Consider the following 18,511-nt stretch of genomic DNA (forward strand, 5'->3'; position numbering starts at 1 on the left):
CTTTACAGACTTGACCCTTCACTGCAGAGAGAGGTCTGAGAAATGAGTAAGAGTTAAGAAGATTCTCTCTTCAGAATGCTGTGACACAATTACTGACATGAATGAGACCCTATCAGCAGGGCCACCTCCAGGCATGCTGGGGCCCTTGGGCACCATCCTGCCCCGGGCCCTGGCACATGCACGCATGCACACACCACCTACCACTCCCTAAAGGGCCCTTCCTTAGGGTGGGCAGGTAGCGTTCCCTTCCATGATGCACGGCGTAGATCATGGGAGGGAGCCAGGCACACACCCCACTGCTGTGCAGGCCTGCGACGGGTGCCTGCAACATGCTCCGCCTACCTCTCCCTTGAGGTAAATGCTGGTTGCTAGAGCCAGCATCAGGCATGTCAGGGCCTGTTGAGCTGCAGGTGCAAGCCTGCCATCAACCAAGTTGGTGGCTGAGGCTTCCCTAAGGGCCTGATGCCTCTGCCATCATCTTGGTTGATGGCATGCATGTGTGCTATGCACACGCGCACCCATGCCTGCCATCAACCATTAGCCCCTTAAAAAAGCCTCCGCTGCCATCTTGGTTGATGATAGCCCTGTGCGCACAGTGCATACAGCAGCAGGGGACAGGAAAGACAGGTAGGTGGAGTGAGCGAATGGGTGGGTGGTCTGGAAGCTTGCACCTTACGATCCATGTCAGGGAGCCTGCTGCAGATACGGAAGGGAAGCACTACTCTCCTTCCCTAACGAGGGGCCCTTTAGGGACCCCTGTGGGCCATGGGGCTCTCGGCCAGGGCCCGACCTGGCCGCTCTTTGGTGCCCACCCTGCCTACCAGCACAGAATATCTCTGCTCTGAAATCTGCACTGCTTGCTGATTAGCTACCAGGCCAAGTTCAAGGTGTGCTTTCCATGTTACAAGTTCCACATAGTACTTGTTCTGCTCTTGTAAGAAATTGATCCTTTAGTATGCTTTGGAACTCCCTGCCTATATACATTAGGCAGGCACCTTCATTATACTCTTTTTGGCACCTGCTAAAAACATTTTTGTTTAGGCAAGCCTACCCAGGCATGTACAAGCTATTATGTTTTTCTGTTTTTAACTGAGTGTTGGTTGCCAGGCCCGGCCTCCAAGAGGTCTGTATCTTTAAAAGTTGTGCAGGGGAAAGAGAATTCCACCTTTTGTTTTTTCCCATTACAATGTTGCAAGAACACCTGCACTTGGCTGACTTTCTCTTCTCCTAAAGATACAGGATGCGTCTCAGGCCCTGAACCTAGCAACCCTAGGCCAAATAATAGCATTGACATCTAAGTAAGCCCTGCCTAACTGCTTTAAAAAAAAGGATCAGAAGGGAAGAGAAAGATTTACAACACAATCATTTTCTATGTTCACTCAAAAGTCCCATTGATTTTCAGCACAATCCCAACCATGTCTACTCAAAAGTAAGTCCTACTGAATTCAGTGGGGTTAGTGTGGTGTAGCGGTTAAGGTATTGGACTACGACCTGGGAAACCAGGGTTTGAATCCCCACACAGCCGTGAAGCTCACTGGGTGACCTTGGGCCAGTCACTGCCTCTTAGTCTCAGAGGGAGGTAATGGTAAACCCCCTCTGAATATCGCTTACCATGAAAACCCTATTCATAGGGTCACCCATAAGTCGGAATCAACTTGAAGGCAGTCCATTTCATTTTTCAGTTCCCAGGTATATGGAATTAGCATTGCAGCTTTACTCCCAGAAAAGCTTCATATTAGGAAGGTTTTCAAAACAGGTTGTGAATAAGACAAATAAACTGCCCTCTTCCAGTGAAATTTAAACTTGTTTGACTCCCTAATTAGAAAAGTATAACACTGCAGCATGTACACTTTTAAAAACCTCTGTTCAAAAATTATTTGAAAGATAAAATGTATAACATGCCATGTTTGCAAGTAATTAAAAAAAACCTGCATGTCACTTTTATGCCTACCAAGATCGTGCTGTGATCTTCTGTTGTAGTGCAATCCTATGCATGTTTATTCAGAAGCAAGTCCCAGTCCTGTACAGACAAAGTACTCTTTATGCTGCTGAAAGCTATATATTTACTGAATTCCTGATGTGAGACAAACAGGAAAAGGAAACTATTGCCTGAGGTCAACAAATCTTGTCAGTCACAACCCTGACTTCACTTATTGGCTAAAAACGTGAAAGGGCAGGGATTAGAGCAGCAAGTAGTAACAGAAGTTGAGGTGGAGGAGCAGCTGACATTTTGGTTTATATCTTTTGAACCAGACTATCTGAAACTAATTTTTTTTTTTAATGGAAGTTAAGAGTCTGGAGATTAAGGTGAGTCACCTGGAGACCTGGAGAGGACCCCCAAAACCGGAGTCTCTGGCCTAAAACTGAACACCTGACAACCCTACACATTACCCATTTAAGGATTTGTTCAGAGTTTAGACTGCATACAGATATTCCTTCAAATGGTTTGTTCAGAGTTTAGGGTGCATATACTGATGGACCTTCAAACAAAAACTTTTTTTTTCTGTCTTGAAGTGAAATCTGTTTACCCCTCTGGCCCAAGACATCTTGCTCTCCAAGGTGAAAGACACGATGACGCTTCCCACACATATAGAAGCCACCCAGATTGACATTTGATTTTTACTTAAACTCTGATGAGGGCCCTTCACCAGTGTCACTTCAACTATGATTGGTGCAGATCGCCAACATGTTACCTTGCTGCAGCAGCACTGCTTGAAAGAATTACACTGGCTGCCAGTTAGCTACCAGCTACGTTCAAGGTGCTGGTTTTGGTGTATAAAGCTCATACTCAGGATACCTGAAAATTGTCTCACCCCTTATGTACTCACTGTGCTCTGTAGGTGACGGCTTCCTGCAGATACAACCTTATCAGGAAGCCTGTTCTGCACAATAAAGGAATTGGGCCTTTAGTTTTGTGGGTATGTTGTCTTTTTGGCACCTTCCTCTTGCAACAAACCTTTTAACTAGATACCTTAATCCCACACTGCATCTGTATTGGGATTTTGTGTGTGGTTTCATTTGGATGTTTTTAAAAGATGTTTTTAAAGTGTTTTTTATTGTTTTATCACTCATTGTTTACTTCCTGGGCTCCTTTTTGGAGGAAGGGTAGGACAGAAGTTAATAACAGCAGCAGCAACTAATCAGCTGCTCTCAGCTGTGGTGGAGGGCGTGGCAGTTGAATCTTGCTTCAGCTGCCACTGCTCCACCACACCTGTTAGCAGTGGGCTAGTTTAGGGGACACAGGACAGGCCAAATGGCACACACAGTGCTGCCCCCAAAACCTTGCCTGTTCAATAAATGCTGCACTACAGCAGCAGCACCAGAGCATATTACATGAACCAAGCAATGCCTGTGCCTGTGCAATGCCTGTTGGAGTTTGTGGTCTGGGTTGGTTGCATTATTGCCTGCTTCTTCAGTCAGGCCTTCCCTGACAATGCTATCTGTGATGCTATGGGTGAAGGCAACTAGGTAAGTTTGCCATCCCATCCCAGCAAGCGTCATTCAGGAGACTAGAAATGGAAGGGTGGAGGGTTCAGAAGGAATGGCTGGGAGGCTGCCTCGTGCTGCCCCACTCTGCCTAGTGGTAGAGCCACCCCTAGATCTGTTTCTCCTATGACAGCACCTGTACAGCATTGGGATCCGTCACTGTGTCTTCTGCCCCTGCTTCCACTCAGGGGGCTGGGGGCTGTCTTGTTGTGTGCGTGTGTGTGTGTTTCAAGTGCCTTGCATGTTGCCCTTTTAAAAAAAAAGTTTTAAAATGCTTTTTTTCATTTTGAAAACTGCACTGTGACTGACATAACGTCTGACCAATTTGTACTGTGCAAATCCAGCTTTTGCTGAAAACCAGAAGAATCAGGTTTCCCTGGGTTTGATACAGAAGATGATACTCAAAATGCAGTGCAAGCCCTTCCATAGTAAGCTCTGTGCTAAAATTAGGTTTATCTGTATGCATTCATCTTTATCTGGGACAAAATTCAGCGTGGTAATGCTAACACCTAACAATAGGGAGAAAGTTATGTCTAATCCATGCTGTATCATGTTTGTGTGAATGTGATATAGGTGGCCAGTTGGAAGAGGACAGGACTCCTGCACCTTTAATAGTTGTGTAGAAGAGGGAATTTCAGCAAGCTACACCTGCTGAAACCCCCTCTTCTGCACAAGTATTACAGCTCCACCCTCTTTTTCACTTGGCCACCCTAATGTGGTGTTTCTCTGATACTATTAAAAAAACAAAGCCAAACTCCATTATTCCCATGGAGGGAGGGACAAGGTGATACTGTGTCAAGTAAACACACTGAAATCTAGATCAGATGGTTGCTTTCTCCCCACAGTGAGGGGGCAGTGCAGAGGCATGCATGATTTCTCAGTGGTTCCTAACCTCTAAATCTGCCTAAGATGGAAAATGCTGTAGAATCGCTAGGATTTAAAGAATCAACAGAATTCTAAGAATCACCAGAATTCTGTACCAGTTTGTATTTAGGCCCCCTGAAATAATTTGAGTAAACTGGGTGCTGGATTTACAGCTTTACTTATTTAAATGTATCTCCAGTAATATCAGCTATTTAATTTCTAGAGGATAAACCTGGATGTCTGCCCTCTTAATAACTTGGAGTTCTTCTCCCTAATCTTGAAGCATGTGCTGCAATCCTATGTATGTTTAGTCATTGGTGATCCTATGTGTTCAGTGGTATATACTGTTATGTAAGTGTACCCAGGATTGTGCTGTTAGGCTGCAATCCTATATACACTTACCTGAAGTTAGTCCCATAGAACTCAGTGGGGCATATTTCTGAGTAGACACATGTCAAGGAATACACTGCTAGATGTGATTTCTCACTAGTACGAGAAGCATTCTGTGTATGAATCCCTTACTTTAAATATTGTTGATCTGGATTCTGGGGCTGACATGTAGCTCATGTAGCCCTGGCAGTATCCCAAAATCTTAGAGACACACTTCTGCTTGTGCTGGCTTCAATGCATCTCCAACTCTGCTTTCTGAAGCCAAAGACACACAATGCTAGTCAAACTCCGCTCCTTTTTGCTCCAAATCCTGGGGAAATGCAGCTCCAGTGCATTTCTCTGTGAAATCAGCTTGAAGTTGAAACCAAAACTGGTAGATCGTTTCCTCTCTGAGGTGTGTCTGGTTTGGGCAGAGACAGTGATTGGTCTAATAATGCTTTGCTGTGCGCAGTCCTAAAAGACCACTGGGGAAGGGAGATGTGTCTAGCCATGGGCAAATGCGTTTTAAACCAAAGCCAGAGAAAACAGTCTGGCTGGTTGTAAAGCAGCTAGTGTGTCTGCAGACTGAGAAATATATTTGGGGGTGGTGGTGGAAATTAAAGTATTACAATATACTAGATTAAAATACATCCATTATATCTTAGCTCTGCTCACCAAATGCCTGCTGTGCTCATAGCAAAAAAGAGAAATTCCTCTCTAAAAAATAATCACAATGCTTTTCATACTTCTATTTCCAATGCCTGCAACAAGATTAAATTTTAAAACCGCCCTTCCACTTTCTATCCTCCTTTAACAAAATTCAAGAGAAACTCCAGGATGGGGATAAGTGTCAGCTATATATGTACACATATATATACTTAAAATTAACTGTGCATAGCTGGTATTATTAAAAACATATATTTCTTTTGACAATGATTTTCAAAATTTAACAAAGCACCCTCAAGTGTGTGATTAGTTGGGCAGCATGTTCCTCAGGGACCTTGAGACCCAAAAGCTTTTTACATATATGCAAATAGTTTTTTTAAAAGTCTCAGTACTTGGAATAGGGCCTTTCTTTACTATAAGATTATTTATTTATTTTATTATATTTCTACCCTGTCTTTCTTTTCATGATTGAAACCCAAGGCGGCTTACAAATGGTTCCCAGGTGGTCTCCCATCCAGGCACTGACCACATCTGACCCCTGGCCTTATGTGCCTTCAGACCATAGCCTGGGACCATCAAAATGTGGTGATGGCCACCAGGGGCAGAATTCAACTCGTAGGGGGCTGGTGGCAGCAGAGCCAGTGGAAGGGGCTGCCACATCCAGCCTCTGTTCAGGCACTGTTGGGAGGGGAGGATCCTGGCTGTGCCAGCAGGGCACGGTGGAAGGAAACAAAATGCATGTTTCCTTCCACCACCCCTTTTGCCAGCATAGTGGCTGCCAGGATGGAGGGCCACAGAACTGTGCTGAACAGGCTCAGGATGTGGCAGAAGTTGCCCTCCTCTCAGTTCCACCCAACACACCCACGGAATGCCTCTTTTCCAGGCCTTCCACTGGCTCATCTTGGCAGAGCTGCCTGAGTCCCCGCTGCGCACAGGTGGTGGCAGAATTCCCCGGCAGTGCTGACTTCCTTTCTCCTCTTGAAGCCCTTTAGCCCGGCCATATACCAAGCTGATTGCACCCTAACTTGCTTTGCTTTAAGTTATAAAGGTAAAGGTGTCCCTGCACTTACAGTGCGAGTCGTTTCCGACTCTTAGGGTGACATCTTGCGATTGTACAAGGTAGACAGTATATATGGGGTGGGATTGCCAGTTACTTCCCTGGCATTTCTTTACCCCCCAGCATATGCTGGGTACTCATTTTACCGACCACGGATGGATGGAAGGCTGAGTGGACCTCGGCCCCTTTTACCGGAGATTCGACTTCCTCCTTTCGTTGGAATCGAACTCCGGCTGTGAGCAGAGCTTCGGCTGCGTTACTGCTGCTTACCACTCTGCGCCGTGGAGGGTCTCTTTTAAGTTATAATGGACAAATTCCTACAACAGTAGTTTCCAAACTCCCCACCACCACCACCATTTGAAAATTGCTGAGGGTCTTGGCAGACTGCTTCATGATTTTTCTGTCTGTTGTAGCAATTATAATGCACTGTACTAGTTTATTTCTTATATTGTATATTATTGTGTTACAATTTGAAGCCCACAGATACAATATAAAATACAATAATGTATCATGACAATCATACAATATAAAATACAATAAAAATATAGTAATATTTTGGGCTGCTCCTGCTGTTCTTCACAGACCCACCGCGGACCATGTGAATGAAGGTCACTGACCACAGGCGGTCCGTAAACCACAGTTTGGGAAGCCCTGTCCTAGAAGCGAGGTCTGCCTCATCATGGCCATCGGCTGTGATAACTAAACGGAACCTCCATGTACAGAGGCGGTTATAACTCTGCAGGCCAGATAGTGAGAACGAAACCAAGAGAGAAGGGCTGTTGCTTTTGGGGGCCTCCTTATAAGCTTCCCGCGATATATGTGGCTGGCTGCGGTCGATAACACAAAGGCTGGGCGCGAGGAGTCGCTTTTATGTTCTTGCGCGCCTTTGTAGCACCGTTTGGCCTGCGCACATCGCCTGCAGTGGGCAGGCAACCTGCAGCTAGGGGGTTGCTGCTGTGCCCAGGATCTGGCGTGAGGAGGAGCAGCAAAAGAAAAGAACAGCGCCTCCCTTTCCCTTTCCTCTCTTCCTCTCCAGCGGAGGGAGAGAACAGAAACGAGCCTGTGTCAAAGAAGGCCACGTGCTTGTCGAGCCCAGGCAGAGGAGCAGCCAACATAATATTAAAAAAAAAAAAAAGCTGGGTTGAGTCGCGGTTTTAACGGCCTCATCTCCAGACTGGTTTACTTTCCTCCCTCCACCACCGGCAAACTCTGCCGCTTCTCTCTCTGCCCCCACACCCGGGGAAAGAAGAGGCGGAGGAAGAAGAGGAGGTGGAGAGACAGCCGGGCAGATCCTGTCTGATCTCCATGCCGGCGATGTGTGGTTTGTTTTTATTGCCCTCCCCCCCCTTCCATCATCTTCCTGCTGCCGGCTAGCCTAAACTAAGCCAAGGCAGGGCGCCTGCGTGTGTGTTTTGTCCTCAGGATTCTGATAATGGAAAAAGTGCCCATAGAAATTTCTGGCGATGGTGGTGGTGCCGGCCTCCCGCCTTCTTTTTTTTCCACCACCAGCGGCAGATCACTATTGTGTGGGAGGAGGGCAGCGGCGACGACAGGGACGGACTTGGTCTTTTGGATTTCTTGCTAAAGGGAGCAGCGCAAACACCCAACGCACCAGACCAGAAGGGAGACAGACACAGGAGGAGCTGCTGCTGCTGCTGCTATTAGTTGCCGTCGTTGCCTCTGCTTGATGCATCATCACTTCCTTTCCCGACAAAGCCAGAAGACTCGCTTTTAAAGAGGCGCTTCGTTTTTGCTTCCTTCGTCTTCTCCGCCTTCCCACCTTGCAGCCTCCCCGCTGCGGCAGATGTGTTTGGGGTCACCGCACAGCTGGGACTATGGTGAAATTTCCGGCGCTCACTAACTACTGGCCCTTGATCCGCTTCTTGGTCCCTTTGGGCATCACCAATATAGCCATCGACTTCGGGGAACAGGTAAGAAGCCACCCGCAGCCTTTTCGGCACATTTATGTCCTGGGGAAATGAAGCCATCGCTGAGCGATGCAAATAGCCTGCAAGGTTGCTACGGTGGTGCTTTGCCAGTCTATTTTTAGGCTCCTTAATGCTGAGTGATGACAAAACGCACTCCTTTTCCTGGGGAGCCCAGAATCACTGACGGATAGTAATAAAGCGCAAGCTGGACATTTGAATGTCAAAAGCAAGCCGGCTTGCTTTTTTCAGAACATGCAAAGAGCAGAGACAGGCAGATACGAGACGCTGGGGACAGAATGTAGGGATCCCGGGGGCGAGGGTGGAATGCAACCGGCGAGAAATAAAACACACGGAGACGCAGCAGACCTACTTGAAAGCTGATTCAGACCAGTTAATTCGAAATGCAAAACAGCCATTCTTTTTACTGCGTCTTGGAGGAGGGGGCTCCTTTCTATGGTTTTGCTGCTGTTGAGTGTATGTGCTTTTTATTCAAAAGACTCTTATGCAGCAGTAATGTTACAGGGGATGCAGCGAAGGCCAGAAAATCTGCTTGCAGAAGAATTACATAATTTGGAATTCCATTAAGTGATGTTTACACATATATACATTTAATAGGACAGCTGGGCTGAGTCTGGGTATCTGGGTGGATGCATCATTGTTAGACCTCAAGAATTCTCAGTGTGGAGGTGGTGATTATGGGTGTTTAACATTGTTTTGTAAAAATCTTTAAAAGAAATACAGTTACTCACAGCTCAAGCCTGTGTATTTTACTCAGAAGTGAGTCCCACTTGTGGTCAAGGAGAGCTTGCTCCCAAATAAGCATGCATATAGGGTTAGATCTCCCCTTCTGTTGATTCCTCCCTTTTCCTCCAGTTCCTTGGCAGCTGACTTTGTCACTGTTGTGGTAAATAGGAAAGGCTCTAAACTTTCTGCAAGCACCCATACTCTTTTTCTCTACTCATGTTCTTTCTCTCTCTCCTCATCCTCCCTCCACAGAAACGCAGGTGAAGCTATAACCCTTTTAGCTCTCAATGAGGCAGTGGTGGTGAGAAGGTGTCAGTCCCTGCAGCTCTTGCTGCTTTGATTAAGCTGTCCTTGGATGACTGAAGATGCTGTGTAATAGTGTTCAAAGAGAGTGCATTTGGAGGCAGGGAAGCGATTGTGCTGTTGGGTGTTTCCCCTTTGGAGTGAGGCCTTGCTTGTTCTGATTTGTGTAAATGTTGGTGTTGAGAGAATAGACTTTAAAAACCTGCTGTTTTAACCATGTTTTTAATATTGGCCATGCCTGTTATTTTTTTAGTGGCAAGACGATATTTAATAGGCAAATGTTTTTTGGTAGGCTGAACTGATATTCTGCAGTAAACCATTGTGCACGCTTTGGCTGTATGTGCCTGCTTGCTTGGTTCCTGCACAGGGTACAGGCATGAACACCCTTTGCTGGGTCAAAGAAATAATTGCAGTGGGAGAGCAGGGAGGCCTCTGTGTTCTCAGTGTTCGTATCCCGTCAGACGAACCTCTCAGAGAGGCTTCATAAACTATAGGGGTTTCTAGGTGTGCTATTAATTTTTAAGTATATGCCCAACAGTGTAAAGTACGAATGTTACAACACTTGCATCCTGATGGAATTTGTCTGTGGTTCCTTACTAAGTGTTAAGTCTGTGGCAAACCCTGGATTGTTGTTGTGCAGTTTGTGAAATGGCCCTTATTCATGTCAGCGTGTTCATTTACAGCTATTTGCATTATTCAGCTTTTGATACAGCTGTGTTGATGAGCTGTACAGTGCTTCCCCCCCCTTTGCATGTATTACTGCTAAATTGAAGAGGGCAGCATCACTAATCAGTGGTTCCATCTGCGCAGTACATTTAAAACAGTATTATACCACTTTAAATAGGCATGGCTTCCCCTAAAGAATCATGGGAACTGTAGTTTGTAAGGGTGCTGAGCATTGTTAGGTGACCCTTATTCCCCTCACAGCTACTGTTCTCAGTCAATCCTTCTTCTACAACTCTGGGAGTTGTAACTGTGTGAGGGGAATTTGGGTCTCCTGACAACTCTTAGCTACAGATCCCAGGATTCTTTGGGGGAAGCCATCACTATTTAAAGTGGTATAATACCACTTTAAATATATAGTGCAGATGGGGCCTGTGCATTTGTACATCTGTGTGTAGGTACTTCTTGGGCTGCAGAAAATTTTGTGTAAGTGATTAGCAAATGCTAGATAACAAAGGTGGCCAAACAGTGGTTGATGCAGCTCCTGGGTTGCTCATGTATGACTGCTGGTCTATTCAAGAAAGTGAATAGAAAAAGAATTAAAAGAACATATGCATGGCTGTTCCAGGTGTGATAGTACTTGTACTTCCTGTCTTCCCTTCTCTTAAACAATACTGATATTATTTATATTTATATTTTATTGCCCTGCTCTTCACTATTAGGTCCCAGGTCAGGTCATAGAAATTTAAAAACCAGTATAAAAACCATTAAAACACACAATACATTACATTCGCAGGAGTAGGGTGAGTCCTGAAAACATACATTTCAAGTGCCAGAGGCCAGGGTAAAGAGGTTGTCTTTAGCATTTGCTGAACACTGTATTATTGTATAGTGAAGGTGCCAGACACATCTCTGTAGAGAGGGGATTCCACAATTTAGAGACTGCCACAGAGAAAGCCCTCTCCTGGGCCACCATCCACCGAACTTCTGAGAGTGGTGGAACTGCCAAGAAGGCCTCCGGTGCTGATCTTAACACTGGAGAAGGTCTGTAGGGAAGGAGATGGTCTCTGAGATATTTGGGGCCTAAGTTGTTTAGGGCTTTACAAACTAACAGGAGCACCCTGTATTGGGCCCAGAAACAAACTGGCAACCAATGCAGCAGTTTTAGCACAGGGGTTATATGAGTTCTAAAAGCCACCCCAGCTAGTAACCTGAGTGCTGCATATTGGACCAGTTGAAGTTTCTGAGTTGTATTCAAGGACAGCCCCACATAGACTACATTGCTGTAAACCAGTTTGAAAGTTAACAGAGCATGGAGTACTGTGGCCAAGTCATCTCTGTCCAAAAGAAGGCGTGGCTGGCAAACCAGCTGTAGCTGGAAATAGGCACTCTTAGCCACTGAGGCCACCTGAGCCTCCAGTGAAAATGGATTGAGGAGTACCCCCAAGTTATGAACCTGGTCCTTCCAGGGGAATGCCACCCCATCCGGAACAGAATGAGGGAGCCACACATACACACAAGAACACAACCTTGTGCTCCATATTGTGCTCCAGCTACTGCCCTTCTGGCTTTATTATCTCACAGTACAATCCTACATAGACATACTTGGAAGCAAGTTCCATTGAGTTCAATGGGTCTTACTCCTAGGTAAGTGGTTATAAGATTGCAGCCCATAGGCGAGAACCTGTGCTTTACTTTTGAAGGATGCATTGAAAATTGAACTGGTGGTTATAATATGGTAGTTATAGGGTGTTGATGTGTAACTAATTTATGTTAATTGATCTTGAGTGTCCGGGGAGGGGAGGAGGATGAGGAGGATGTTGTGGCATTGGCTGCAGGGCACTATGTATGAATTGTATCAAAGTAGGAATCATGGGCTGGGGTGGAAGGGAATGGAGCAATAGTAATGTTTTCAATAAACAATATAAGGTTTATATGTATGGCTTCTCACACTTAAGACAGCCAGCTGGTCGTGTGTGCAACACATGCAAACCTCACTTTTCTGTTGGCAAGATTGAACAATGTTTGACCCCCCCACACACAAATGTAATAAAGGTAAATATGCTTAAAAGTAAAGCAATGCATGCAAAGCTAGTTACAGAAGTACATTTTTTCATATACATTTTTAGGTGCCCAAAAGCTTGTATATGTTAATTGTTGCACAGTTTTCATTACCTACCATTATATATAGAGATAAATAGAGAGAGAGTTTTGAAAACAAGAAACAGAAGTTCACCCAAGCTTGCTCTGGATCTCTATAAGGATTCTGTTAATCATCTAAAAATATATACACATAATTATAATTAACAAAACACATTGTTAATTATTAATCACAATTTTTTTGTGTGTATACATACATACATTTTTGTACTGCCAAAGGCTGGCAGTATGCGACTAATTGAAAAACAACAACCCTGAGTTGTGTATATGTAGGCTCAGTATTGGTTATATGTTTAGAAATCTGAGGTCTAATTATTTAGTTGGTTTTAGGGTTTAGACCTGTTCGGAACAAACAGGACCAGCTTCACACACACACCCCGGCATGGTGCTCACTGTTGGATCCCCTCCTATGCAAGAGGTCCTCAAGGCAGATATAATGGCACTATGTTAGACCCTCCACAGCATTGTGGGAAACCTAAAATGGTGGCTCATACCAGTGTGAGGACCCCCAGGACAGGTGTCAGAATTCCAGGACCCGGCTAGCTGCCCAAGAATGTCAGGTGTTGTCACTGGCCTTGTAAATAAATAACTCAGATGGGTTCTGCTGAGCAGGGGACAGGATGGATGGGGAAGGACTGGAGATAAGATATTTCAAGATAGAAAATGACAAATGAAGAAGTAGGTGAGGAGGCAAAGGCACATCAGTTTTAGCTCCTGCCATTGTTTCGCAATTATGTTTTATTTAGACATTACAGATGACAGTTTATGAGACAGAAAACTATTATGAAATTAGCAGAATTAAAAAGAATTAGCATCTGTTACATTTTAGTATATATCCACTGAAAATATTAACTAATGACTTTTCTATTTAAATTTATTAAGGCTGCAATCCTAAGAATGGTCACTTAGAAATAAGTTATTAACATAATTTGGAACTTGCTTCTAAAGAAACATTGTTAGGATTAGGCTATGAAAGCATTTTACCTTAGCATGTAACTGAACTTACATTTTCACTTTGGATGATAAAGGCTATCTGTTCACATGAAAACTTTCCTATCCTTTTTCCCACCAGATGATGATTAAAAAGAAACCACCTTAACTGTTTTATATCTATTGTTACAGAAAGCATACCTTGGTGTATTGTGTGTGTATGTGAGGGAGTTTCATCAGTGCAGTGTAGCTATGACATCACAATATAACAACCAATCAAAACACTGAAGATCATTGTGAGGAAAAAGTTGAAGCTTATAAACCTTTCAGTGTAAAAAGAAACCTGAAAATAAATTTTGTGGGTTTTTGTTTTTTTAAAACTTTAAAATGGCTCTCTTCCATTTGGGTTGTGCCAGTTTGGAATAGTTCTCAAGAAGGCATGGTGGAATGAATCCAGCAGTAGCTCGAATATTAGTATATGGCTCATAACTGAACACCGAAGAATGTGAAGTCTTCACAGAAATATTGATGGTTTAGTTGCAGTGGAAGGCAGTTAAATGTTTTGGTAAGACAACTTGCTTGGTTAATTTTTCACTTATTCTGAATCATCTGAAGTGAAGAGGCAGACACAGACAGGAATGGGAGTTGGAGAATTTGACAGAATATCTTTAAAAAGATGGGAGAGATGGAGCAGCCACCAAGAAAAGCAAAGACAAGGGATTTGGAAAGCGATTGATTGTTGGCTCAGCTAGCTGCCAGGACAAAGTAAGTGAAAATATATCAAACTGTTGTGCCTGCCTGGAGATGTGAAGTCCCAGAAAAAGGGGGGGGGCTTTTTTTGTAGGTATTCACATTTCTCTGCCTGTCCTATTGGTCTGTTTGTGGCTTATGATTCTGCTAAGGACAGTCTCTTGCAGATTTACTCTAAATAGCAATGCACAGCTCCATGGCAACATGGTAGGTTTTTAAATGAATGTTCTATGTAGTGATTTTTTTTTTTTTGCTGGTCTGGGTTTTCTCCTGGCTCAAGGCCCTATTTATTTGGCAACTGTCACAAGAGGCCCTATTTATTTGGCCAGATTCTTCTTATGATCCAGGCCGTGCCATATCTCTGTGTGGGCTAGATCAGTTTAGAGCTGGATTTCCTGTGGGGCAAATCCGGATACTGTTTGACTTCTCGTTAATTCCATCCCTTCACAGAACAGGGCTTTATGCCTCAAGTGCAGGGGTTCCCAAACTGTGGTCCATGGACGACCAGTGGGCTGTGGGCTTCATTCAGGTGGTCTGTGGTATGTCTGTGAAGAACACTTATAATCTGAATTCTATGGAATTCAAATTGTAATACAATGAAACACAATATAAGAAATAAAAGAAGCCATACAAATACAACTAAAGATATCTAGCACTGCACATTACAATTGCTACAGTAGGCAGAAAAATAATAAACTGGTCTGCCAAGACCCTCAGCATTTTCAAGTGGTCCATGTGGGAAAAAGGTTTGGGAAGCACTGCTCAAGAGTATGATGTGTGGTACAATTGTAGGCATGTTAACTCACAAGTAAGTCCCACTGAGTTAATTGGGAGTTAGGCAAGTATGAGCAGAATTGCAGCCTGTGTGTGTGTGTGTTGGTACAAGTGTGTACCTTGACAGGTGTGTGTATCTCGCAGAAAATGTATAAGAGTGGAGTGGAGCAGGTGAAATAGAAAGCTTTTTATTTGATGGGGCTTGCTGACCCATTTGATACTGGTGGCCTAGGATAAGGAAAGTTCCTCCCTTCAGCCACACAGTATATCTGGTCTGAGGGATGTCCTATAGCGCAGTGGTTCCCAACCTTGGGGCCAGGACCCCCAGGGGGGCCGTGAAGTAATCCAGAGGGGGCCGTGAACAGTAAAGAAATGAATTATTTATTAATTTTTTTAAAAAAGTCTTCACTCCTTCTACACTGTCTGCTTTCCAGATGACACCTCCCCCTTGCTCCAAATGAGAGGGGAGACCTTTTGCTGAAGCTCCAGAGCATCTTTCAGGCGCACTAAGGGCAGGCATCTGCTTATAAAATACATGGCAGATGCCAAAGGAGGCTGAGGGTGGAGCTACCAGGAAGAAGAGGGGATTACTATCACTGATTTCCGTCTCCTTGCACTGCTGCTACTGGCAACACCCTTACTTAGAATGATAGGAGAGAGCTTTTTGTGAAGCAAAAAGAAGCAAGCCTGCAAAGAAAGGCTGCTTTCCCCCTTCCTTCCTGGCAGCCAGTCTGCCTCCCTGGGGGGAGGGGGTCACAATTTTTTTTCAGCTTATAAAGGGGGTCCCATGCTCATAAAGGTTGGGAACCACTGCTATAGCAGAAACACCCTTGCAAACATTTAGGCAAAACACAAGAATAAAAGCAAAATACATTTTTCTGGTTCTTATTCTAGGTTTGAATGTTGTTATCACTATGATTTTTATTAAGAAACCTTCACCAAGAAAGCTTTTATGCATGTTCACTTTGCTTCCCCTCCCCCTCCTCATGTTTATGGGAGGAAATATTTTAGTGCCCCTTTCCTCAGTAGATTTATAGGATGCAGGTGTAATTGGACATGTTAATCTGCATTGTATATTACACAAGGTGGTGATCAGAATTATAATGTGTTATGGTGACAAAGCATTAACTTGAATTTTATATCATGAATTAGGAGTGGCTTAATAGTGTCATAATTTAACACACACACCCAAAATACTCCTCTGAGCTAATAATGCCCAAATATGAGCTCTTGTAAGAGCTGTTTTTTTCTTACAATACAGTAAGACTCCTGTGAACCAGTAGTATCCTCACACAGGGAAGATGCCTTTTCATCCTTCCATGATTCCTTGCTCTGGCACCTTACAAACAGCTTTTTTTGTTATTATCGTGTTATTGTTGTATTAATGTTAATAATAAGGCAGACAGGTGCATCTCACCAGGAAGAACAATCTACAAATGGGGAACTACTGTTGAGAAGGGCCTGTCACAGGTCAGCACCAACCAGGCAGCACCCAACATCAGCAGGGCCTCACCTATATAGTTAGATCATTCTGTTGCTTCCTGTGCATAGACATAGAGAAGACTGTTCTCTCTGTGTGTGAGTCAATGTTCTGGACTTTCCTCCTTTTAAGCAAGAGGCATGCCCAGATCATTTACTCATTAGAGGCACAGGGGAGTTGACTCCTCTGAAGGTAGTTATTTTTTGCACTTTCTGAAAGTACATATTTTGGAATTTGAGATGTGCATCCAGGTTTTAACTCTGTGTGCCTCAGCTGTCTGGGAAGCGCTGCTCTAGCCCTTTTGTAAATCGAAGTTGCTGCCAGCAGCAATGATGTTTTGTTTTGTTGCAATTAAAGTCACTTACAGAGCCTTATTGATATTTTTAACATTTCCTGTGGCTTTCTTAGAGATGTTTCTTTGTCACTTGGAATAAGGTAATGAACTTTGCAGCTTCTCAATGCAATCCTCTGAGGAGTTATGAGGATCTTGTCATCTTATCCTTTGAAATAGTGAAATGGGCCTTTTTGTTAATGTGCAACTAGGTCACTAGATTACATTTCCTTTGGCCTCTTGTAGTGTTACATTCTGTTGCTGTGTCTTCTGATAACATGGAGGGGTGTGTGTGTGTATGTGTGTGGAGGGAACAATCTAAATTAGGCCATGGATAGAAAAAGAGATAGCTGTTTGTCATGTAAACTGAGCTGAACTACTTACGATGGACATTAGAAGTCAGCCCAGTTCTTGTTGAGTTAATATTTCATCACATTTTTCTGGATTAGGTACTGTCTTTCCTTTTCTAGGAATGCCATTGCTGCCTCCTCATGGGCAGTTGGTTGTGCTTTCTTGGCCAACCAGTTATGCCTGTAATAGCATGGTAGTTCTCGCACTGAACACAGAGTGTTCTTTTCCATGGATTGCTAGTATAGGACCCTTGCTCTGGATCCTGTAGTATGGGGGGCATGGTGCTTTAACCCTTTGCCCCCCTGCTTCAGATCAGACCCCTACACCTATAATTTACACTGCAAGAAAATATCCCATTGAAACATTGAGGCGGGGGGGGTGATTTGGACTGGGACTGCAGCGGGAAGCAAAGGGTTAAAGCTGCCTACCCACCATGCTGTGGTCCAGATCAGGGCAACTGTTCTGGCAATTACTGAGAAAAAAACCACTCTGGACTCAAGGGCAGAACTACAGTTAGGTCATGCTAGTTTGACTCCTAATCATAAACTTTTAGAGTAGCCCCTTCTTCTGTGAACTCTAACTTGATGGTTGTTCTGTTTTCAGCTGTAACAATATTCCAAGCTGTACAGATGTTGTTGGATGACAAGTCCCATCATCCTCAGCCAGCATAGGCAATTGTCGGGGATGATGGGAGCTGTGCTTAAACACCTGCAGAACATGATTTCCCTGAACCAGTCTGCGACATGGATAAATTTGTGCCTTGCCCATAAATATGGAGGTGGACATTGTGTCATCAGGTGTGTGTGTGTGCATGCACAGTTGGTTTAAATGGCTTTAAAGAAAGGATTAGACAAATTCATAGAGGGTTGGTCTATCATCACCTGTTATCCATGATGGCTAAAAGGAACCTCCATGTTCAAGGGCAGTATTCCTTTGAATACCAGACACTGGAGGCAAATAGAAGAGAGTTGTTGCCTTCACACTCGATGTATAAGCTTCCCAGAAGCATCTGGTTGATCCAGAATGACCTCCAGTCTGATCCAGCAGTGCTTTTCTCACATTTGTGTCTTCTGAAATACAACAAGAATTAGTGGGTGGTTCACTACCCGCCTATTTGCCCATCATTTCTTTCCTGTATTTGCATGCTGAGGGAAACACTAAGCTGGGAGCCTTTGTTTTTCTTCTTAACACTAGTTCTGCCCTCAAGATGTCTACCTTGGAGATACACAGGAATTGCTATAAATAAAACAAGTGTTTTGCCTACCGTTGCTAGTATAGTATGCTACCAGAAATACAGGGAAACACTGTCCCTACTTCAGTCATTCACAATGCCCTACGGAATTATACTATTTAATGGTGTACGTTATAAAGAATGGTATTATCTTGTGGAATATTTCTGCAGGACATTGACACCCTTATCTTTGTCTAGTTGTGCTGGTTCACAGAGAAGTTTGCAGGACTAACAGTCCTCCTTGCTGTGCTGCCTTCCAGTCCTAGTGTCACTGCAACAGTAATAGTGCCGGGGTTGCCACCACACAAATTAGGCTCTACGGAAGTCAAATATCTTCAGGATGGCACATATTTGAGTTGTCTCCATCTTCACTAGTTCCTGGACTATATGACAGCTTTATGTGATGTCACTATGGCATCTTACA

The 18,511-nt window shown here is 44.1% G+C and overlaps 1 protein-coding gene across 3 annotated transcripts in view; it reads left to right on the forward strand.

The window, feature by feature from the left end:
• Positions 1–3,270: 3,270 nt before the first annotated feature.
• The window catches only part of ANKH (ANKH inorganic pyrophosphate transport regulator), a 142,443-nt gene continuing 127,202 nt past the window's right edge, over positions 3,271–18,511 (forward strand). The window contains exon 1 of one of the 3 annotated variants that reach the window (XM_061589500.1): positions 3,271–3,468. Coding sequence is in view for 2 of the 3 variants with exons in the window: in XM_061589483.1 (XP_061445467.1) it covers positions 8,278–8,373 (96 nt within the window). In the remaining variant the exon portion in view is untranslated. Of the gene's footprint in view, positions 3,469–7,466; positions 8,374–8,808; positions 8,845–18,511 lie in introns of those variants that run through there. The other 2 variants (XM_061589483.1, XM_061589491.1) reach the window with 2 other exon arrangements.

This window comes from Rhineura floridana, chromosome 1 (genome assembly GCF_030035675.1).
Source record: "Rhineura floridana isolate rRhiFlo1 chromosome 1, rRhiFlo1.hap2, whole genome shotgun sequence".
In the NCBI taxonomy this organism is placed as follows: Eukaryota; Metazoa; Chordata; class Lepidosauria; order Squamata; family Rhineuridae; genus Rhineura; species Rhineura floridana.